The sequence below is a fragment of the Mytilus edulis genome, chromosome 6 (genome assembly GCF_963676685.1).
Source record: "Mytilus edulis chromosome 6, xbMytEdul2.2, whole genome shotgun sequence".
NCBI classification, from domain to species: domain Eukaryota; kingdom Metazoa; phylum Mollusca; class Bivalvia; order Mytilida; family Mytilidae; genus Mytilus; species Mytilus edulis.
Genome location: NC_092349.1, coordinates 5,648,976 through 5,673,475, shown reverse-complemented (window position 1 = coordinate 5,673,475; position 24,500 = coordinate 5,648,976). Strand labels below are relative to the sequence as shown.

Below are 24,500 nucleotides of genomic sequence, written 5' to 3'. Positions count from 1 at the left end.
ATATCTAGTACACAAATTTAACTATTTTTTATATTATATTAAGTAAAGATAAAGTAGCAAAAGTAGGCAAAAAATAATCAATTTAAAAACTTATTTTGTTTTGTTTATGAAATTTATTGTTTCATGGCACTCAATCAATTAGTCCCAGTTGATTCTTATCTTTACATCAAAATGATATGTATTTTTAACAAAGTTATCTAACAAATACTAAGTCTGTTAATGCGTAGTTTTCTCTCTTGGTATATTTTTTCGATCTGTTGTCATTATCGTGAAAATGCGGATTTTTGTCATATCTCGTCCGGTTCCGATCCGTAGTTTTCCCAAAAATGTGCAATGGCGGCCGTGGAAAAATTAACGGAAATGAGTCCGAGAATAAACATTGTTTGACAAGAGACTGTGAATGAATAAGACGCTTTTAATGCATTAAATAGATTAAACATAAACTTAAGCCAACTCGGAAGAGAAAGAAAGTAATTCTTGGAGAGTTGCACAAATAAACGACCTTTTATTAAAAAATAAAAATCGTTCCAATCTTTGCAAATTTCGTAATACAAAACGTAGATTTCGAATTGTTTTGTGATTGCATTTTTCCATGTCGAAATTGGTGATTGCAGACACGTGCCGTGGTATTAGTCATGTCATAAGTGTCAGCTTGGGATATTAACATCCAAACAGTTATCACCCTGAGGGCAATTAACACCTAGCTATTTAATCTCTTAATTGCCTGTAGTGTCCGACTTAAAGGGATTACAATTAAAGGTGATATAATGTTTATGATCATAATCGATAATAGATGAAATTTCAAAATTGAGGACAAGTAAAATAGCATCTTCAAAATAATTATAGCGTCGCGGGAATAATTATAGCGTCGCAGGAATTATTATAGCATCACGGTAAAAACATATAGCGTCGCGGTACCCCGACGCTAAAACGGCCTGGGGAGAACACTGTAGAATTATACCCCTTTACAAACGATATAGCTGGATTTTTTTGTTTCCATTCTCTAAATTTAGTTTGTCTCAACTAAATGTTATGAAACTTATCCACTATGCTTATTACCATAAAGCAAAGATCAAGTTTGATTTTGGGTAGTGCCACTTTTACAATTCTAGAGTTTTGCAACTTTACATCTAACTGTAGTTTACCTCAACCAAACGATAAATGAAACTTATACACAATGCTTATTAAAACAAACAAAAAATCGTTTGGTAAATGATTTTCCCCAAATTTTATCAGGTTCTGCTACTTGCGCAATAGATATTGATAAAAGGCTTTAATAAACCTGATCAAATTTTATTAAAATGTTTACTGCTGGATCAATGATAATGGATAAAAAGAAATGTCACGTGTAAAATATATTTTGAATCTGTTTTCAGAGATGAAGCTGAGATGGAATATTTAAAGATTGCTCAAGACTTAGAAATGTATGGTGTTAATTATTTCCAAATAAAAGTAAGCTAAACAAATACACATTACATGGTATAGTTTGAATTGAGCAGTTCAAGAACAATTAAAAGCTATTAGAAAATATACTGCCTAGGTGTCAACATGTTGCAATATAGCTGTGTAACCATAACAACAACTTTGTCGAGGTCTAGTTGCAATATAGCTGTGTAACCATAACAACAACTTTGTCGAGGTCTAGTTGCAATATAGCTGTGTAACCATAACAACAACTTTGTCGAGGTCTAGTTGCAATATAGCTGTGTAACCATAGCAAATACAATCATATCAGGGTTATTTTTAGCTTAAAGTTATGGGGTTTTTTCATTGTTGAAGGCTATGACTTATAGTTGCTTAATTTGACTGTATTTTGACTTTTTTAAATAGTGATGTCACTGATAATCATACCATATCTATTATTTGAGATATCTGACTTGGAACAATCATAATAAATATAATTGTTAAAATTTTATTTTGTGAGGTCTCAACTCTCAACCAATCTCCTTCCGTCATGAAGAAAAAAAGTACAATAAAAAAGTCATTTTCAGGCAAAATTCTAGTATGGATTCCAGATTTTGTGTTTTGTGGATTTTTGTCTTTGAATAGTGTTTCAGAGATAATTAATCACAAATCAGTGGAAATATTTTATTCAGGGTATGGTTTTTTTCTATCATTAGAAATTTCATAAAAACTTATTCCCTACAAATAGTAGTACTTTCTTAGAATTCAGAAACTCAATATTAAAATTTCATTAAATGCAACATGGTATTCAGAAATTAATGTATTTCCATTGAATGATGGAGATTTGGGGAGTAAATCAATGAGACAGCAACCCAATGACACAATAAAACCAAAAGACATCTAAGAGGTTAACATACAGTCTTCAACAATAGATATGTACCCATCAATATGTCATGCCGTAAACATATAAAGTTTGATAAAGTTGTGAATCAATTTTACAGAGACTCATTGAACTTCTCAAAATAAAAATATACATTAAGATCCAAAAAAAGACAACCACCAATGAAATTCAAGATTTAGGACATGTGTCAGAACTGAACTCTTTATATTTCAGAATAAACGTAATACAGACTTGTGGTTGGGTGTTGATGCTAGTGGATTGAACGTTTATGAGCGTGATAATAAATTAACACCTAAAATAACGTTCCCATGGAGTGAAGTAAAGAATATATCATTTAAAGACAAAAAGGTTAGTAAAGGGTAGCAAAACCAGGAAATCAAATATCCTCGAAATTTTTCACAATCCACGAAATTGATACCCATGAAAAAAATGAATCCATGTAGTATATAAATAACAAGAAACACTTATGTACCACATCAACAAACGACAACTACTGAACATCCTTACTAAACTGTTTGGCCATAGAGTAAATGACCCAGTTTGTTTATCCACTTTTGTTTGTCTGCCTGCACTTTATATCCACAACTTTATGGAGAGTTTATCTTACACCCTAGATGTCTAATGTATTTTTACATTCTTTTCAGTTTACAATCAAACCATTAGATAAGAAAACAAGTGATTTTGTATTTACTGCTCCTAAGTTACGGATCAATAAACTTGTAAGTATTTTTAATAATATACAGTTATAATATGGAATAGAGGTAGTAAACTTGATACATGTATTTATGACTGATATTGGATAGTTCAAATGCGATGTTTCTTAAATAGGTTTCAACATCACAAATGTGTTTATGGGTAGTCAGGAAAAATGTATGATGAAGAAAGGGTCTTTATTTAAGAATTGTATGCTTCTTTTTGTAACTTCATTGGGGTGTAAAAGCGTTGACCAAAGTACATTTTGTATTCATTCTAAAAAGGTGTGAACAGTCAACGCTTTTACAACCCTATGAAGTTACAAAAAGAAGCATTCAATACTTATAATTACATTTTCTAGCTAGGATTATGAAAACACGATTTTTATCAAGTTTTTATTTAATTTACCTGTGCACTTTATTGTGGGACCTCATGTCATCATGAATAATAATTTTTATTGTGTAATGAAGCTAAGTAAGGAATAACGCAAGATTGCAGTCAAACGTCAAAATAAAGAAGTACATCATTAATTGGATTTCTGAAGAAAAAAAATATTAATTTCGGGATGTATGGTGTGCCAAACAATGTCCATGCATTTACTCATGAACTGTTCAGCAAAAGCTTTTAAAATTTGTAAATATTGTTACTGATGACAAAATGGAGGTCAATTTTGATAGTGAAGATTTTCACCTTCACCGTTCAGGAGTTGTGGTTTATGAAAGATTGAAAATGGTGTTTCCAGTTAGAATTTTGTTCCATTACAATGAACTTTTAACCGATAGGGAACTATTTATCACTGTGCAATACTCACGGACTGCTGGTTTTATATTTACTTTAGGTACAATGTATTAGAATCGTGTGTAGGCGAACCTGGATTTTTTATGTAAATACATAAGTTTATTTTCGTTAATAGAAGTGTATGTAGGCAAACATGAATTATATGTATGAAATTACATTTTTTTTAAATTTATTTTAGGTATTAGAATTGTGTGTAGGCAATCATGAATTATTCATGAGAAGGAGGAGACCTGATTCAATGGAGATACAACAGATGAAGACTCATGCAAGAGAAGAAAAAGTCAGAAGACAGGTAATGGTTACCCTATTGTTCATGTACAGTTGAACATTGATAAACTGAAATAAAATTTGTATTGTACAGTTGAACCTTCATATAATGCTCAAACAGATTTTATCATGTACAGTTAACGTGGATGAGCTGATCTAATATGGACATTTTTCTTCTGATGAGCCATTGGTGTTATGACCAACAAACATTTTTATGCCATTCTGATTATTATAGAACATGTATAAAGCCTTTTGAAATGACGAAAACCATTCTGATTAATTTCATCACTTTAAAAGTTTTTTTTTTAAATTGACAGTCACAACAAGTAAATCACTTATATGTTGGGTCAGTTATTATCCTCAAAATTAATCATAGGAATAGAATATAAAGTGGGATATTTTTGTGAGGAATATTTTTTTGATTATTATATAATTTTAAAAAAATTGCGAAAAAATTAACTTGCATTAATTAGATCTCTAACTTATATCAGAAACAGGAAAAATTAAGACTTTTTCCATTTAATTGTAAAATTTAAACTCTATAAAAATAAAGCTTTTTAGAGTGTCTGACTTTTCAACACATTAGGGTTTGAATGTATTACTAATTATCCTTGTTTTGTTGTATAATGCAGAGAATATTTTTTTCAAAATATTCATATCCACAGTCAAAACATCTACAAATAAAAGATTTTAAATACCTGTTTTACAAAACGTGATATGAATTCAATTTAAAATTTATATTTTGCAGCAAGACCGTGCAAGATTAGCGAAAGAAAAGCAGTTGAAAGAAGAAGCTATAAGAGAGAAAGAAGATATGGAAAGAAAGTACTTACTGTTACAAGATGATGTGAGGAAGGCACAAGAAGAATTGGTACGCATCATTTGATTGGTCACTTATTTTCATAGTGAAATCTTAGGCATAGTTACATTGGTCACTTGCTTTTACAGTGAAATCTTGTTCAAAGTTGTACACAATTAGTGTAGTTACATATATGAGAAACATGGAATATAGATTTTTATAGATTTTCACTAAAATTTCACAAAGAGGATCTATGCTTAGTATAGTTAAACCTACTATAAAGGTTACCTCTATAAGACAAATACCTGTCTGTTTATGTCACTGTAATCTTGTCCCACTGTAGTAATCATGCATTTAGAACCTCAATTCAAAGGTCATCCATCTTATAAGGTTAGTTTTCTCTGGTCTTAAGGTAACCTCCATATGCAGGTAATACTGTATTTGTGAAAAAAAATAAACAAAAGATAAGGGATCACTCCTGTTTCTTAAACCCATCAAACATCAACCAGAGTGGATCATCATGAAACATAAATCGCACAAATGTATTGCTGAATGGTCCTTGCGATTAGCAGACCTTTAATCCTCTTTGATGCAGACATGCTAGAGAACTAAATTTAAAAATCAAAGATTGATTGCTTTATTTTAGATCCTTAACTCAGCTTGAAAAAAATATGAATGTTTACTTTATAAAATATACAAGCGTCAATCTGAATCACCAACATGTTTGATATTTGGTTTTCAGTATGAAATACACTTTGTTTACTGTGGATTTGTTTATTTTCATGGATATCAATTTTTGTGGATTGGGGAAACATTGTATTTTAGTGTATATTTGATTTATGTTTTTGCAAAACTATTAACCCTTTCAATGCTATACACGGCATATGCCGCGATGACGTACGCCGTTCGCCACTGCTATTCGCGGCATATGCCGCGATGAAAAAGGATTTTTCATAAGGACTCTTAAACCATTCGGTTTTCATTCGGGTTCTCTCTAATTTTTCCTCGTTTGAATCTAGGATATGCAAGGTCTCATTTGCGCTTGAAGTCCCGGCAATTTTTATAGTAAAATCATGCAGTAGAAGGAAAATAGAAGGAAAATAAAAACAAATATTTTGACAAATGCAAATGGCGGAAATCGGAAACGAAGCTGTAAATATGGAAAAATTTCAGCATTTCCTTGGCGAAACTTACAACGAGGATTAGTTAAAAGGTTTCTTGTTATCTCAATGTGTTTATTACATAAAATTCGTGTGGGAAATATGATTTGATCGATCATTACGAGACGTAGAAAAAGGGGGGAAAACGGAGGTTGACTGAAATTTTTTAGGACGGAGCTATTTATTTGTGCCACGATTACATAAAACGTTATGTATGGTACAATACGCTACGGAATCGGGCAACTGGTGTCTTCTTTACAATATGGCAGATAAAACAACAAAATAAATGAAGACTAAAAGTAGTTTTTATTCAAAATTCAACACAAATGTAATAAATTACACCTTTTACCTGTTAATTACCTGAAAACGCAGGTAACCTGAAAAAAATTTCAGTAAAACAATTGCCTAACATTACAGTTCATGCTCTCCTGAGCATTTTTCATGCAATAACTTTCTCTGTATCTCATATAATAAAAAAGATACAGCAGTCTGAAAAGGAAAATACTGTTCTAATGAATGAACTAAAAAAAATGCAGCAGCAGCAGCCATTTTTCTATTTTTTTGTGTAGCGTTGAAAGGGTTAAACAACAAAAATAAGTTTCTAATGTAGAATAAAAATGAATCCACAGTATTCATCCAATTAATTTCTCGTACTTAGGAATTATTCCTATAATGAATATGCATATTTTGACACAATGTCTTTAATTTCAGAAAAGATCCCAGGAAACAACAGAATTATTGGCAGAAAAAGCTGATTTGGCAGAAGCAGAGGCAAACCTGTTAAATCAGAAAACTTGTGAAACTGAGGCTGAAATACAAAGATTTAAAATGTCTGCTGTTAAGGTAACAAAACATTATGTAAAGGGTATCCAAGGTAGTTCCGAGGGTATAGTTTGCCAGCCTCGATGGTCGAGAGACCCGTGGTAGTCTGCACGGGTCTTACATGCGGCTCCTCGATTCGATGAAAAATTCTCATCCGTAAATCTAATGACCTATTTATTTTCTGAAAACTTTTACCCATATTCTATATTTCTTTTGGAGAGAATTGAAATAAAGTTTTAAAACAATTACATTGATTGATTGATTGTTGGTTGCTTAATGTCCAGTGGCAAATATTTCATGCATATTCAGGACGATAAAACAATTACATGTAAGCTGTGTATTTTGATACTGTAGATTTAGAATTTTTTGTGCACATTTATTTTTTCATTGAATTATCAAAAATAGAAGATGAATTATTTTGATTTCAGTACATGCTGCATAGAAATAGTGATATCAAGATTTAAAATGCATGTTTTTTAAAAGTTTATGCCATACCTACATGTATTTTGGTTGAAATTTTTACAATGATAAAAAAGAATTTACAGGAGCAGATTTTCTCTATGTCCTGAAAATTCATTAATTGTATAAAGTGCACATAGAAAAGCTGGATTTTTTTTAGAAGAATTTATGTTGAAAAAGAATCACCCTTCTATGATTTTCATACTGCAGTATATTCCATGTTGCATCACACATACTATTGGTCTGATATGTTAAAGTAACCAATGATCATGTAATTATAAATTATCTATGTCCTCTTTATTCAGACAGAGGAAGAGAGAATGTTAATGGAATATAGAGCCAGAGAGGCTGAGATGATTGCTACAAAGCTGTTAGAGGACTCAGAAAGAAGGTATTGGACGTTGACTCAAATGAGTAAATTTTTTCTTTCATTTTTTTACATAAATAAGGCCGTTAGTTTTCTCGTTTGAATTGTTTTACCTTTTCTTATCGGAGCCTATTATAGCGGACTATGCGGTATGGGCTTTGCTCATTGTTGAAGGCCGTACAGTGACCTATAGTTGTCATTTTGGTCTTTTGTGGATAGTTGTCTCATTGGCAATTATACCACATCTTCTTTTTTATAAAACTGATTGTATTTATTAACACCCTGCAAACAACATTTTTTGAGAGTTTATAGGAATGCCCCTGTCTATCCATGTGCTTTGTTAGAAAACTTGAGAATGGAAATGGGGAATGTTTCAAAGGGATAACAACATGACCAAAGATCTGAAAACACCCCATTGATAGATTTTCAACACAGCGAAAAACTGCACTCAAATAAACTACATTTTAGTAACTCATCTGAAACATCTTAAGAGATTATTAAAACTTCACATTCACATAACATTACCTAATTATGTGGATAAAGGAATATAATCTTGATCCTTAATTCATAAGTGATCCTTTATTCATAAGGGGAGATAATCAAATTCAATATTGCTAAAAGAAGTTATTTGCATACTTCATACAAAATTTGCTACCAATTTAATTTTATGGCAGATTGCATGGTGTAGGAAAGAAGTATATCCTCTTCTTTATGTTTATATTATATTTTGGATTTTGTCCCGCTCAGAGATTGGTGTTTTGTTCACCCTTGTTATGAAGACATTTTTTGTGCAACACTTTTGAGCTCACCTGGCCCGAAGGGCCAAGTGAGCTTTTCTCATCACTTGGCGTCCGTCGTCCGTCGTCGTCGTCCGTCGTCGTTAACTTTTACAAAAATCTTCTCCTCTGAAACTACTGGGCCAAATCAAACCAAACTTGGCCACAATCATCATTGGGGTATCTAGTTTAAAAAATGTGTGGCGTGATCTGGTCAACCAACCAAGATGGCCGCCACGGCTAAAAATAGAACAAAGGGGTAAAATGCAGTTTTTGGCTTATAACTCAAAAAACCAAAGCATTTGAGGAAATCTGACATGGGGATAAAAATGTTTATCAGGTCGAGACCTATCTGCCCTGAAATTTTCAGATGAATCGGTCAATCGGTTGTTGGGTTGCTGCCCCTGAATTGGTAATTTTGAGGAAATTTTGCTGTTTTTGGTTATTATCTTGAATATTATTATAGATAGAGATAAACTGTAAACAGCAATAATGTTCAGCAAAGTAAGATCTACAAATAAGTCAACATGACCAAAATGGTCAGTTGACCCATTTAGGAGTTATTGCCCTTTATAGTCAATTTTTAACCATTTTTCGTAAATTAAAGTAATCTTTTACAAAAATCTTCTCCTCTGAAACTACTGATCCAAATTAATCCAAACTTGGCCACAATCATCTTTGGGGTATTTAGTTTAAAAAATGTGTGGCGTGACCTGGTCAACCAACCAAGATGGCCGCCACCGCTAAAAATAGAACATAGGGGTAAAATGCAGTTTTTGGCTTATAACTCAAAAACCAAAGCATTTAGAGCAAATCTGGCATGGTAAAATTGTTCATCAGGTCAAGATCTATCTGCCCTGAAATTTTCAGATGAATCGGACATTCCGTTGTTGGGTTACTGCCCCTGAAATGGTAATTTTAAGGAAATTTTGCTGTTTTTGGTTATTATCTTGAATATTATTATAGATTGAGATAAACTGTAAACAGCAATAATGTTCAGCAAAGTAAGATCTACAAATAAGTCAACATGACCAAAATGGTCAGTTGACCACTTTAGGAGTTATTGCCCTTTATAGTCAATTTTAAACCATTTTTCGTAAATCTTAGTTATCTTTAAGAAGAATCTTCTCCTCTGAAACTACTTGGCCAAATTTACACAAACTTAGCCATAATTGTGGTATCTAGTTAAAAAAATGTGTCCGGTAACTCGGCCAACAAACCAAGATGGCCGCCATGGCTAAAAATAGAACATGGGGGTAAAATGCAGTTTTTGGCTTATAACTCAAAAACCAAAGCATTAAGAGCAAATCTGACAGGAAGTAAAATTGTTGATCAGGTCACGATCTATCTGCCCTGGAATTTTCAGATGAATTGAATAATCGGTTGTTAGGTTGCTGCCCCTGAATTGGTAATTTTGAGGAAATTTTGCTGTTTTTTTTGTTATCTTGAATATTATTATAGATAGAGATAAACTGTAAACAGCAATAATGTACAGCAAAGTAAGAAATAAAAATAAGTCACTATGACCAAAATAGTCAATTGACCCCTAAGGAGTTATTGCCCTTCATAGTCAATTTTTAACAATTTTCTTAAAATTTGAAGATTTTCAATAACATTTTCCACAGAAAGTACTGTTATAGATAGAGATAATTGTAAGCAGCAAGAATGTTTAGTAAAGTAAGATCTACAAACACATCACCATCACCAAAACACAATTTTGTCATGAATCCATCTGTGTCCATTGTTTAATATTCACATTGACCAAGGTGAGCGACACAGGCTCTTTAGAGCCTCTAGTTTTTTTTGGTAATCTACACACACTTGAGCAAGGGAACTTCAGGAGTTGATAAGATAATAAAAGGTATTAACGAGAGCAAAAGGCATTAAAACCAGGGAAAGCTGTATTGTCATGCGAAGATAAGTTTTAATATAAATTTGAGTTGGCTTAAGGAAACATTTATGTTTGCGAAAAGGGAAAAGAGCTAATTAATTTTATGCATTTAAAAAAAATAATCATATTTATAATGTATATTTATTTTCAGAGCAAAAGAAGCTGAACAATTAAAGGTAGATTTATTACAGTCTAGGATGGCAGAAAAGATGGCCAAAGAGAGGCTGATGGAAATAACCAGGAGTAATGTTTATCAGGTTTGTTTATTATGATTCTCCATGAAATTAGGAGCACCTCCTAATCATGTTTTTGTAAAGAACATGGTTAAGGTTTAATAAAATTAGCTTTTTATCTTGCATTCAGCAAGAATTTCTACTATTGTAGATAAATTTGATAAAAATTGAATGAGAACTTATGGTGGTTTCAAATTAGATATTTGTTTTAGCCATTTAGCATTTTTGTAGAATTTGATTTTCTTTTTTCTGAAATTCACAAGACACAAAGCATAGTTGAGTCTTTAATGGTACATGAAGTCTGGAAAGATATGTACCATTATTTTTTTAAAGATAAGATCACAATTTGATTTCAATGGCATGTAATCTTCGTTTGTTTTTCACATTTTTTTTCTATACTGCAGTTTCTTTGAACTAAAATTGATCTTGCTTTCAAGTTTGCCATTAAAAAAGGTTGTACACATTACAAAGAAATGTACAAGAAATATTTGGATCTACTTTTTGAGTTATATAAATATATTCATACGCAGTCCAGGCTCATTGAGTCAAAGTCATGAGAACCAAACTTAGGTCTTTTAATTTGTTCCAAAATTATCATAGGTAAACTGTCATCTACAAACATATTTTTTTGGCATTTTGGCAAATAAAAGGTTTACATGACATGTTCATTCTTATTCAAATATTTCTAATCAGTCTTAATTTTTTCTTTTCCTTAAATTTTTTCTTGCACTTAGAACTTTGACACACCAAGGTTATTGTAAAAGTATGTTCAATATTTATTGAGTTAGATTTAGATTCAGAATCAAACAAGTTTGATTTAATGTAGAATTAGCAACAGTTTTATACTGAAATAATTATGTATGCCTATGTGTTTGCTGTGATTCTTTCCTGCTGTATATATTTATATGTGTAATTCTCTCCAACACTTTATACATATATATCTTTACATTTATAGCAATACTGGACTGATTTCTGTCTTCCGTTATATAATACACAGGTTCAAGTATGCACTAGGACATTTGTTTTGTATAAAGCACTGCAGATTCACTGGCGGATTTAGAAATTTTCATAAGTGGGGCCCCAATGACTGCCTAAGAGGGGGCCCGCTCCAGTCACGCTTCAGTGATTCCCTATAAGCAACCAAATTTTTTCCCCAAAAGAGGGGGCCTGTGCCCCCCTCCTAAATCTGCCTCTCAGATTGTTCAATGTTATGTTTTTTTATATGCACGTTTACAGGAAGTGTTATGGTATACCATTGTCCGTCTGTCCGTCAATCCCTCAGCTGTCAACATGTTTGATACTAACTCAAAAACGCTTTATTTCATCCTATATTATACAGTAAAGTAAATATACTCTAATATATGAAGGGGCCTAACAAGTTCAAATCTGTATCACAAACCTGTCAACACTGAGGATACAGGCATGTAGCAAGTGACTAGACTCCTATCTTAATTAAGTTATTTCTCCAATAAAAAACTGACCAACAGCAAATAAAAAGTGACAGTGACATTAAACACCAATCAATCAATCATCATATTCCTACAAAATATACACATTTCTTAGTCTCCAAGCTTTTGTTAACTTTTATATAACCTACTCTAAAGAAACCTTTTTTTTTACAGTGATTTTTTACATTGATAGCAAGGAAATCCCGCATGTTTACAGAAAAAAAACCTGATAGTTTTGTATGTAAAATGAATCTGATAATTTTACTCAACTAAGTGCAATAATGATGCATCAAAACAACTTGGGAATTAATAGAAAAAGATATAATTCCATGTATTTTCTACTTTATGCTATAGAATAAAATAAAACCTGAAAAGGGATTGCTTTCCCACCTAAACGACTATTAGTAATAATGTAGATTGAGGAAAACTTTCATTTTTTAGGAAATTTTAATAATTTTGTGATTTTGCCAACATCTGCATTTATATTTGTGGTTTACCTGTAAATGCAGAATCCATAAAAATGTATATATCTTAAAAATAATAAATCCACAGTAATAATTTTCACACAATTTTATCAATAGTTCTTTGACCAGAATTTTAATATGACAAAATTTGAATAATGTGCCAGTTGTACAAAAAGATTCAATCTGCAGTGTTTTATACTCCATAAATCTATTTTTCTGTTCTTGCTTTATTTGCTATTATATGTGCCAAATGGTTTTCGTACTATTTTGTGGTTGAATGTATAAAGTTATGAAATAGTGATTTTGTCTATACATGCTATATCAGGTTCTATATTTCTAAGTATATGAGTTAATTTTATTGATTCTTAAAGAAATATATCAATTTTTTACTTACTTTTATGTACTGTTAGATGATTTTTAATTCCAAAAATTTTGCAATGTCTTTATTATTGCAAAAATTGTGACTGTTAAATTTGTAAAATTAAAACTTCAGAATTTTAAATTTGAAAGTGTTATTTGTATGTTGGTATGCAGCATTTAGTAAAATTTTAATAATTTATCTTGCATTTTATCGCGAATGTTTGATAATTGCAATAATAAATGCTGACAAAGGTTTTTGAATTTAGATATCATATCAGTAATTAGAATCATTTATGTAGGAAGTTATTAACAAAATATGTCCAATATATTTGTAAATATTTGTTTCCTTAAATGCTTGTCTGCACTGCATTAATTCTGGATTTTGATTTGTTTTTAAAAAAAATTGTATTGTTGGTTTTATTTTGGATCTTTTTCTAGTTTGTTTACTCTTTGCAAAACTGCATGACAAAAACTTTAGTAGATTTCTTTTAAAAAGGGGAACAGATATTATCATACCGTATTTTTGTTTCACAGAAAAAATACATACATAGAGTGACCTGAGTATAACACTCAGAGATAACGACAGAAGAAAAAAAACAACTTATTTAACAAATTTAACACTCAACCTTTTTATAACAAAATTTTCTATTCAATCTAAAACAATGTTTTTCTTAGATAAGAGTGATTTATTTAATATTAGGTTTTCATTACATGTAGAGATGTAGGCTCTAATGGAGGGGTTGTACAGGGATAAGTGAACATAGGAATCAGTATGGGGAAGGAAGTGGAAGGCAGAGGGTGGGAACTGGGGAAGAGGGGCAGATAAAAATAAGAATATGCTAGACAGAATTACATGTCCATTTTTTCTTTGGGGGGAGTAAGAGAATAGGGGAGTAATATTAATCAAGGAACCCCTGTGTTCACCCCTACTACATGTATGTAATAAAGTTGATTCATATCTATCTTTATCTGATACATCACACACAGTATAAAATTTCATAAAAAACTAGCAGTTGACCTTATCATGCTTATTACTGTTTAATTGATATATTTCAGCCGTCATATCAACTGCCAGAATTGACATCAGATATAACAACAGATCTTACTGACGCTGAGCTCGGAGGAGATTTGTTTGGAGTTGGTGATATGGATCAACTCTCACTTGAAATTGAGAAGGAAAGGTAAGAAAAAAATTGTACTTTTAAAAAAAAATTAATGTATATATTTTTTTAACAGCAATAACCATGGTTACTACATAGAAACTGATTTGTGTATGTTTTAATTGAAGCTAACTGTATCATGTCATGTATATATGCTTGTTCCACAAGAAAAATGTTTTGTGATGAATTTTACTTACTTCAGTATTAACAAATATTTATCACTAGAAGTTATTAATAGACAACTTTGACAACTTTGATAGCCATAGAAGTAAGATTACTGTATCACTAGCCTGTCAACACTGAGGTAATTAGTTAGAACCCTGCACATGGTAGATGAACTCGACTCTAATTTTTATAGACTCAGATTGTCTGTTTTTCTACTGAAAGTCAGTGGTTCTCTCTGGGCACTCAGGCGTCCTCAACCATTTTTTTTACCTCTGATAAATAGCCAGTGGTGCTAAAAATGCCATCAACATGATCGATCAATTTAAATGTGATGATTATAACTATTTTTGTAAATTCAGGGTGGAATACATGGAGAAGTCTAAACATCTCCAAGACCAGCTACGAGAACTGAAAACTGAAATAGAAGTGCTTAAAGTAGAGGAAAATGAAACAGATTATGACAGATTACACGAGGATGGTATACAGAGAGGAGATAGTAAATATTCCACACTCAGACAGGTAAATAAATTTACAATTTGGAGATGTAAATATAAGGAGATGTGGTATGATTGCCAATGAGAAAACTATTTACCGAAGACAAAAGGATTACGATGTAAATAACTACAAACTCACTGTTATGCATTCAACTATGCATGAGCAACATTCATACTAAATAGTGTTCAAGTTTTAAAAAAAAACAAAAAGAAACCAGCATGGCAAAATGTCAAACAAATCAAAATAAAAACCAACAGCCAGATTATTGATAAAAACAATAAAAGAAAAAACAAATACAGCAAATGGCAACCATGGATAACATCTGCACTTGTGTAATTCATATTCAGAGAGGGAAAACTAAATTAGATATCTGGTGATGAACATGATTGATAGTAAACTGTATGCTCAGAGAGGAAAACTGACATATGTTAGATGTACATGTTTTTGGGGAAAGACGGCTTCAAGCCGTCAATTCCCTAATGGGGTTGGCCAGAGTATCATTCCCTCACGTCAATCATTTTGTTTTGATAGTTTGGAAACCCCCTCAAAAAGTCATACTGAAATTGATGACAAGGAGAACAGATTGACTTTAAATACATTTTTTACACATTTCCCTTCTGTTTCTCATGAAATTATCGTATATTGAGCTTTCCCTTACGCTATATACGTTTCTTTTACAGTCCGGAAAAATCAGTATTACGAAATATTCTAAATATATCTAACCTAGTGACGTCATTGTTGGAATACCACACTACACAGGGATATCCTTTATTCATTATAAAAATCATTCACAGTACTTGTATACTAATTTAATATCCGTATTTGTTAAATATAAACCTAATGATGTTTGCTGTAGTGTAGATTCACACACCAACACGAAATGCTTGAATCTGAGGCTATAATCAGATAATATGTAGGTCAACTTTCGCGGTAAACAATGTCAATGGGGATACATGAGATTGGGGAGAGAAACGGCAGTTTTCATTGTTTCTGTAAAGTTCTGTTTTTAGAATCTTCCTCCAATTCAGGAGCACCTCAATTGATGAGTAATTTTACGCTAAAATCAAAGTAAATGTTTCTGAACATTTAAAATGTGACATTTAGTATATGATAAGTAGTCTTCTATATATGAAAAAAAATGTGTACCAACATAATTATTGAAATGGTTAAAAAAATAAAAAAAAAATGTTGTTTTTTGTAGTTTATACCTATTGAGATTGGGGAGAGCAACTGCAGTTTTCATTCTTTCTGTAAAGTTATATTTTTAGAATCTTTCTCCAATTAAGGAGCACCTCAATTGATGAGTAATTACCCACTAAAATGAAAGTTAATGTATATGAACACTAAAAATGTCCCATTAAGTATATATATGATAAGTAGTCATCAATTAAAAAATAATTTTGCATACCAACATAATAATTGTAGTGGTCATTTTTTTTTTCTCATTTTTAGCTCACCTGGCCCGAAGGGCCAAGTGAGCTTTTCTCACCACTTGGCGTCCGTCGTCCGTCGTCGTCGTCCGTCGTCGTCCGTCGTCGTCGTCGTTAACAATTTACATTTTGAACTTCTCCTAGAGAACCACTGAATGGAATGGAACCAAACATGGCATGAATGTTCCTTATGAGGTGCTGACCAAGTGTTGTTACTTTGTAGCCGATCCATCATCCAAGATGGCCGCCAGCGGGGGACTTAGTTTAACATAGAACGCTATGGGAAATGCATACAAATGACTTCTTTTAGAGAACCATTGAATGGAATGAAACCAAACATGGCATGAATGTTCCTTATGAGGTGCTGACCAAGTGTTGTTACTTTGTTGCCGATCCATCATCCAAGATGGCCGCCAGCCGGGGACTTAGTTTAACATAGGACCCTATGGTAAATGCATACAAATGACTTCTTTTAGAGAACCACTGAATGGAATAAAACCAAACATAGCATGAATTATTCTTATGGGGTGCTGACCAAGTGTTGTTACTTTGTAGCCGATCCATCATCCAAGATGGCCGCCAGCCGGGGACTTAGTTTAACATAAGACCCTATGGGAAATGCATACAAATGACTTCTTTAAGAGAACCACTGAATGGAATGAAACCAAACATGGCATGAATGTTCCTTATGAGGTGCTGACCAAGTGTTGTTACTTTGTTGCTGATCCATCATCCAAGATGGCCGCCAGCCGGGGACTTAGTTTAACATAGGACCCTATGGGAAATGCATACAAATGACTTCTTTTAGAGAACCATTGAATGGAATAAAACCAAACATAGCATGAATGTTCCTTATGGGATGCTGACCAAGTGTTGCTACTTTGTAGCCGATCCATCATCCAAGATGGCCGCCAGCAGGGGACTTAGTTTAACATAGGACCCTATGGGAAATGCATACAAATGACTTCTTCTAGAGAACCACTAAATGGAATGAAACCAAACATAGCATGAATGTTCCTTATGGAGTGCTGACCAAGTGTTGTTACTTTGTAGCTGATCCATTATCCAAGAAGGCCGCCAGCGGGGGACTTAGTTTAACATAGGACCCTATTGGAAATGCATACAAATCACTTCTTCTAGTGAACCACTGAATGGAATGAAACCAAACATGGCATGAATGTTCCTTATGTGGTGCTGACCAAGTGTTGTTACTTTGTAGCTGATCCATCATCCAAGATGGCCGCCAAAGTGGGACTTAGTTTAACATAGGACCCTATGGGAAATGCATACAAATGACTTCTTTTAGAGAACCACTGAATGGAATGAAATCAAACATGGCATGAATGTTCCTAATGTGGTGCTGACCACGTGTTGTTACTTTGTAGCCGATCCATTATCCAAGATTGCCGCCAGCGGGGGACTTAGTTTAACATAGGACCCTATGGGAAATGCATACAAATGACTTCTTTTAGAGAACCACTGAATGGAATAAAACCAAACATTGCATGAATGTTCCTTATGAGGTGCTGACCAAGTGTTGTTACTTTGTAGCCGATCCATCATCCAAGATGGCCGCCAGCAGGGGACTTAGTTTAACATAGGACCCTATGGGAAATGCATACAAATGACTTCTTTTAGAGAACCACTGAATGGAATAAAACCAAACATGGCATGAATGTTCCTTATGAGGTGCTGACCAAGTGTTGTTACTTTGTAGCCGATCCATCATCCAAGATGGCCGCCAGTGGGGGACTTTTGAATGAAATTAAACATGTTCCTTTCCTTATAAATGAGGTTGTGTTGTCACTTTTAGCCAAATTTTATATTTTTTTATATGATTTCAAAAACCCAAGTAGAATCAGGTGAGCGATACAGGCTCTTGAGAGCCTCTAGTTTTTTTTAAATATTGCTTTTTGTAGTTTAAAGCTATTTATTCATGAATTTTACAGATATATCAAAATGTGGGATCTGGAAACAAACTTCACACAGCTTTTATATCAATCATATTTGATTTTATAAGTACATGTATCCCTGTGATGAGAGTTGTAACTGGGAACTTTATCAATGGAAAATTAAAACTGAATAGATTTTTCAGTCCTCACTTTCTTGAGAATATTGTCACAAAAAATTGAGAATTTTCAGTTCAGTTGTACATAATTAAAATTTTAAAATATAATGTAGTAGTTGTTAAATTCAATTGAATTTTAGATAATTAACTCCCAACTTAAATCAAATGTTTTGATTTAGAAGGTGCAGATCTCATTGGTCCAAATTGTCTCTATGATGAATTCTTGACTAAGGAAATGAAATAACAATAAACAACAATTAGTTTCATTATTGTCAGCCTTTCTATATGTTCTAGCTGTTCTTTTGCTCATTCTTTGTATGTAGACTATCAAAAGATACCCCCCTAAAAATTGGAACAATAGCCGTCTTTTCCCTTCAGAGCTCTTCAGCTCTTTGATTAGTAAGAAATCTCCTGAATAAGTGTGTATAAGTGACGTTGATATCAGCAACTTAAGGTCGTAGTAGTGTCTTAATCAGAAACTCAAAACCCAAACTGCATAATCAGCAATATTAAAGGCCCATATGTCAAAATGTGAGCACTTCAAATGAGAATACCAACAGTCTTATTTATAACAAAACAATTAAGGAAAAAAGTATGACAACAGGAAAACAATGACAACTACGCTAATAAGAAATTATTGCCTTTTTTACTCAGCAACTACAAGTCATGGCGTCTTGATATATGAGAACAAGCTTCATCTGTTGACCGTGTGGCATTTTCTCTCTCACTTTAATAATCTGCTTCCTATTTACAAAAAGCATATATAAACAATATCTGTACGTTGTTGGATAATATAAAATTTATTTGTACTACCTTAACGTACCTTTAGAAACAGAGAGAAAAGTGAGGCTCATAGAAACTTTCCCTTGTTTGATAGTGAGCTCAAAATCATTTGATATTTTCCTACAATATATGAATATTGTTTTTATTCTGCATTTAACATTTATTCTTGAAAGTACATCACAAAGTTTAGTTATCTTCAAATCTTAATTATATGTTTGTCTATTTCAGGCCAAAGCCAATACAACCTCGTCTAGAGTAGCTTTCTTTGAACAGTTATGATAACTGTTATATAACTAATCAGTATTTGGTGCCAGAAAGTATTTCTTTGTATTGAATGTGATTCTTTGCTATTATTGAGTAGAATTGTTGGATATAGTACTTTGAAAATAACATTATGATAATAATCCACCAGAATATATTTTATAATTTTAAAATATTAAATGTGTGTCCTAAATAAACTTTAATCATGTAATGGCATTTAAATGGTATTAATAAAGTTTAAAAAGGCAATAATTTATTAACTACAGCATGAACTTGTTGTGCTGACATTTATGACCAGGAAAACAACACAATTCACAACCTTGATTGGAAACAAAAATTGTGTATGAACCATATTTTGAGACTGTTGTATGACAATGTGCTATTAAAATGTAAAAATATGCATGGTGAATGGTAACAGTACTGTTAAAATTTTCACACAATTTTGGTTGAAAATACACAGAATTTTTGGGGAAAATATGAAATATGAAAGTCTAGATGGTTTCCTTGAATTCTGTAGGATTTAATTTTTTAAGTAATTTTTTTTTTCTATTCTTTTTATTTTAGCCCAAAAAATATTCTCTATTCTGTATTGTATTTTTGCCATTTTTTCTGTAGTTTAGGTTCATTTTCTCTGTTCTGTAAACCCCATACAGACCCTGAACTATGGGACACACATGAAATGAGTTTTTCATTTTTATACTGAAATATTTATATTTTACATTTTATAATGTTGTGTGTGTTTATATATGAAACCAAACATGTAAAGTGTCAATATTTGTGCTAACACTGCCAAAATATGAAGTTTTTTTTTAAAGTGACTGATTAAAGATAAAATTATTTTAATTATGACTTTTTAATCACATCAATTATAGTAGAAATTGTAATTTTATTATCACTTTTATATATAAAAGAAATAAAAAAGTTTGCCATGGTTTCAGTGGGTGCATATGGCCATTGTCAGTCTGTTATGGACTTGTGAGTTTGATGTCACTTTGGTATAAACGATAGCCTCTCTTTGAATTGATATTGTATTTTTACAGGGTTTATAGTATTTTGGGCTGTAAAGATCTTTTAAAAAAAAAAATCACATTGAAAGGTATTTATTTTCAAACAGGCAACAAAAACCCATATATATGACAGGAAGATAAGGCCAAAAATGACAGTTAGGTTGTTTGATGTTGCCTATCAAACCACCAAAAAAACAGCTACCCAAAAAATTATATGACAAAAATCAGTTCATTTTTTTTATATAAAGTTTTCTGATTTCTCTAACTGGCAAAAAATCAAAACAAAAAAAAACCAGAATTCTTATGGTTGACCTAAAGGTGGAGAGTTCTACACAATGGGAAGAGGGGAACTGTGCCCCTTTACTTTGGATAAAGCAGTACACTGTAAAAAAGTTTCTATCCATTCTTCAAAGTTGCTTTTGGAATGTTGGAACCTTTTTAACAAATATAAAGACAAAATATGGGATTTTGACTTCTGAGATTGGTATGTGTACAAGATACACATTTTTTAAGTGCTATTTTTAGCAGTGAACACTTGTTAAGTTTCATGCTCTGTTTGTTTATAACAAGATCTGATATTTTTATTATTGAGTATGCTTTTATAATGTGCAATACTTTTTCTAGCTATTTATATTATTTGTGCTATTATTGGTTGTTTCATTGTAGAATAATGTAGACTGGTTCTGGTTCTTATGCATGTATATATTTCATCAAGATACCAGTCTAAGCAATTGCAAATTGATTTTTTACCCATGACGCTGAAGTTTACAAATGTATATAATGTCTTTCTACCAATATAAATACATATTTATCTGGTAAGGGCCTTTCTAAATATTGATGTGCGAGTGTAGGAACGGTTGTTTTATATTTTAGTCATGGGTCATTTATGGTTGTATATCCACTTGTTGTATACAACATTACTAAGAGTAAAAGTTATTTTTTTTGTGGGGAATATTTCGAGGTAGATTTTTACCTTTTCTCATTCAGTTTAACGGATAGCAATCTAACCAGATTATTCTCATTTACCAAACTACATTTTATTTATTTATTAATTTTGTGTTTTACAGCAAAGCTGTATATATTACACATTTAGTTGTCAAATGAAGCCTGGTTTGGTTCATGGCTTGGTTTTCTGATCTGCCTGTCTATACATGTTCACAAGGATTATTTTTCGTAGGAATGTTGTTTTTATAATTTGGGTCAAACTTCTGACACAAACTATGGTGCATACATTTTGTAGAGATATTTTCTAAAAGCACTACTGAAAACTTTCATAATCAATATTATGACAACAAATTAATGTAACACAAAATTACTGAATATTTAGGAAGTTAAAATTTCAGCAATTACAATAATATCAAGTTGAAGTTTCTATACCCTTTCTCCGCAGCACAAGATTGTGTATCAGATATAAAAGGACATGTGTTTTTAATTACTACTCCATTATTATAATTCTTACCCCAATTTAAGCCACGTTTTGGCTGGTGGAAATTGGAGAAGAATAAGGTCATTATATGACCCATTGATTAATGTAGCATTATATGACATGTGTTCAAAAAAGATAAAGAAATCAAATTATTTCATAGTTCATTGTATATTGACATCAATATCATTGGAATTATTTATTGCTTTTTGTAAAAGATTGTATAAAACACTTTTTTTTATAAAATTTGTAAAAATTGTAAAGCCTGCTGGACTGAATTTTTGTATATGTGTAATGATTTCAAAAACATGTATAATGTGTATAGTACTTGACACCACTCTTTTGTTTCAACTATTTATAACATGTGGTCAATTTGACTTTATTTTTATCACGACCTACTAGAGATTGTAAATGTTAGAAGAAATTTGTACAAGTGTTGGCATTGTTTGATAATTTCTTTTTTCAGCGGACACAAAAACAGTTAAACCAGCTTAATGTTTTCTCCAATTTTTAAGCTTCAATCGAATATGAAACATCTCTCTAATTTAACATGCATTTGCTAGATTATTGTTAATTTTGATTTTCCTAAAACTTTATTCTAAGTTCCAAATTTATTATACACTTATAGATTCATTTATTTTTTAGAGTACCAATTTTTCATGGATTGAGAAAAAATGTATTTTTGTAGATATCTGATTTTATGGTTTTGCCAAAGTCTACTTACAAACCTAGAGAAAATTTATAGTTTGTTCAACATTTAAACCCATGATTGACCTTACCCTCGAAATCCACAAAAAGGAGTAGGTCCAGTAAGCACAGTAAGTTCAGATTCATCTAATGCAAGATTTTTGACACTTTTTAAACACTTAAGTGTCTAATCCAGTCGATTCAATTAGTTTATGAGAAAGATTTGAAGTGATTGTAATAGTAATTTAAGACGCTATTATTTATGTTTCTGAAATATGAAAAATCTATCAATTATGCCATAATATGTCACTTTTCAGATGTTTTTTTGTCAAAAATGGAAATTGCCACATCCATGTTCAATCTCAACATTTATATGTTATGTATTATCATCAAATACAACTTGCATTTAAATATTGAGAATGAACACAAAAGTGGCCAATATTTAAACTGTATCTTACTTAATTAAATAAACACCAAGAAAATTTAAAAATTGTGAAAAGAACAGTGTGAATGTTAATGGGAAATAGAGTATCCCGGAGATTTTTACAGTATTCATATGAATATTTCTAACAAGATGAGGTTCATAACTTAAACAAATGATCAAATTCCCTCTGATTATACAAAAAGGGAAATATAAATGTGTTTCTATTCTGTTCAAAGAATGAGAATTAAAACCACAAAAAGTTTCCTCATATCAAAAAAAAAATTGCCTTGTAGAGTATTAATCAAATAGAATTGAAGGCAAGTTATCATCACAAGTGGGAAGATGAAATTAGTCCTGGTATCTAAATGAGTTTATTTAAAATTTATATGCTGTAGAACTAATTTACCGATGGATTATCCTTTTACTTGGAAAATATAAAAAGACAGGGTAGTTATTGTCATATAGACGATAATGCATGTTTCTTGAAATGAAATCATAAAGAAAAGAAAATGTGTGTGCTTCATACCAGAGCATAGACTATCACCAGTTAGTTTTATAAGGTTGTTTAAAGCAGAGTTGATTATATGTCAATTGTCTTATTATGGCATTTATCTATAATAAACTGAAGTAACAAAAACTTTCTTGCTTTTATATTAAATTGTGTACATCACATTCGAAGTCATGGTGATCTGGATACCCACATTTCATAAGTGTGGTTATAGACAATGTTACAAGTGTTCAAGAACAAACACTGTAAGTCCATCTCTTCATGCAACATTTGACATCTCAACCTTTTACTCAAGTATTCCTCATTGTATAGCAATTAAAGTTGATTTGAAAAAAGTAATTTTTGTTTAAAAAGGGACCAGGCTGATATCTAGTTGAAATTAAACAAAAGAAAAGGAAATCTGTATTGGAGAATGTAAAATAGAAACGAATTATGTTTTCGGCCAAATGAATTATATATACTGTAAACCAACTTATTTTCGCGAACGATTTATTTTCGTGACTTTCACGTGAATGTGAATATAAATCGCCGGGAATTTAGAAGCCTTGATCTTTTCTTATTAAACTAAGTCAAGTAAATTGGAAAATCACGAAATTAAATAGCCGCAAAGCGCACTTAAAAGAGTAAAACGCGAAATAAAGTATCCGTTAACAGTAATAATTATTATGATTATAGTCATTAAAAATTACTTCGGTATATTTGAATTGTTCACATCTGTTTCTTTGAGCTTTCAAAGTTTAATGTAAATGCATATTTTTTTTATTTTTTGCATGTTTATACCTAAATTAAAGTATGTCTAAAGACAGTAGATTATGGTAGATTCAAATTTATGGGAATCTTTGATGTTCAGATGCAAAGGTTGCCATGTCAAATAAAGGTAAAAGTAAACTATTGCAGTCCAAAATTCATAAATCGATTGAGAGAAAACAAATTCGAAGTACAAACTAAAACTGAGTGAAACACATCAATTATATACCAACATGTTTTCTAATTTGTATGATGAAACTGCATACATACTTCAGTCTTCGCAAGAAAAACAAGATGCTAGCTGTATCCTTTAACTTTTGGTCTGTTTTCCCCATGCATAATTAAAGTTTAACTATTAATTAGAATTTAAATATGATGGTTGATACATCAGTTAACTTGAAAAAATACTAGATACTGATAATGGAGTCAATGTAGAACATAAAGGATGAGATATAATCATTGCATTGTCAGCTTTATATTTTCAGTGGTTCAGATTTAAG

At 31.6% G+C, this 24,500-nt stretch overlaps 1 protein-coding gene across 2 annotated transcripts in view; it reads left to right on the top strand.

Moving 5' to 3' along the window:
- Nucleotides 1-23,382, top strand: part of LOC139527020 (merlin-like) — a 32,568-nt gene extending 9,186 nt beyond the window's left edge. Inside the window, exons 5-16 of one of the 2 annotated variants that reach the window (XM_071322261.1) lie at nucleotides 1,377-1,452; nucleotides 2,519-2,653; nucleotides 2,950-3,024; nucleotides 3,975-4,088; nucleotides 4,812-4,934; nucleotides 6,734-6,865; nucleotides 7,609-7,694; nucleotides 10,489-10,594; nucleotides 11,526-11,573; nucleotides 13,899-14,023; nucleotides 14,527-14,686; nucleotides 19,172-23,382. In XM_071322261.1, coding sequence (XP_071178362.1) covers nucleotides 1,377-1,452; nucleotides 2,519-2,653; nucleotides 2,950-3,024; nucleotides 3,975-4,088; nucleotides 4,812-4,934; nucleotides 6,734-6,865; nucleotides 7,609-7,694; nucleotides 10,489-10,594; nucleotides 11,526-11,573; nucleotides 13,899-14,023; nucleotides 14,527-14,686; nucleotides 19,172-19,222 — 1,231 coding nt within the window. In that variant the 3' untranslated portion in view covers nucleotides 19,223-23,382. The remainder of the gene's footprint in view (nucleotides 1-1,376; nucleotides 1,453-2,518; nucleotides 2,654-2,949; nucleotides 3,025-3,974; nucleotides 4,089-4,811; nucleotides 4,935-6,733; nucleotides 6,866-7,608; nucleotides 7,695-10,488; nucleotides 10,595-11,525; nucleotides 11,574-13,898; nucleotides 14,024-14,526; nucleotides 14,687-19,171) is intronic. The other variant, XM_071322262.1, reaches the window with a different exon arrangement.
- The last annotated feature ends 1,118 nt before the right edge of the window (nucleotides 23,383-24,500 follow it).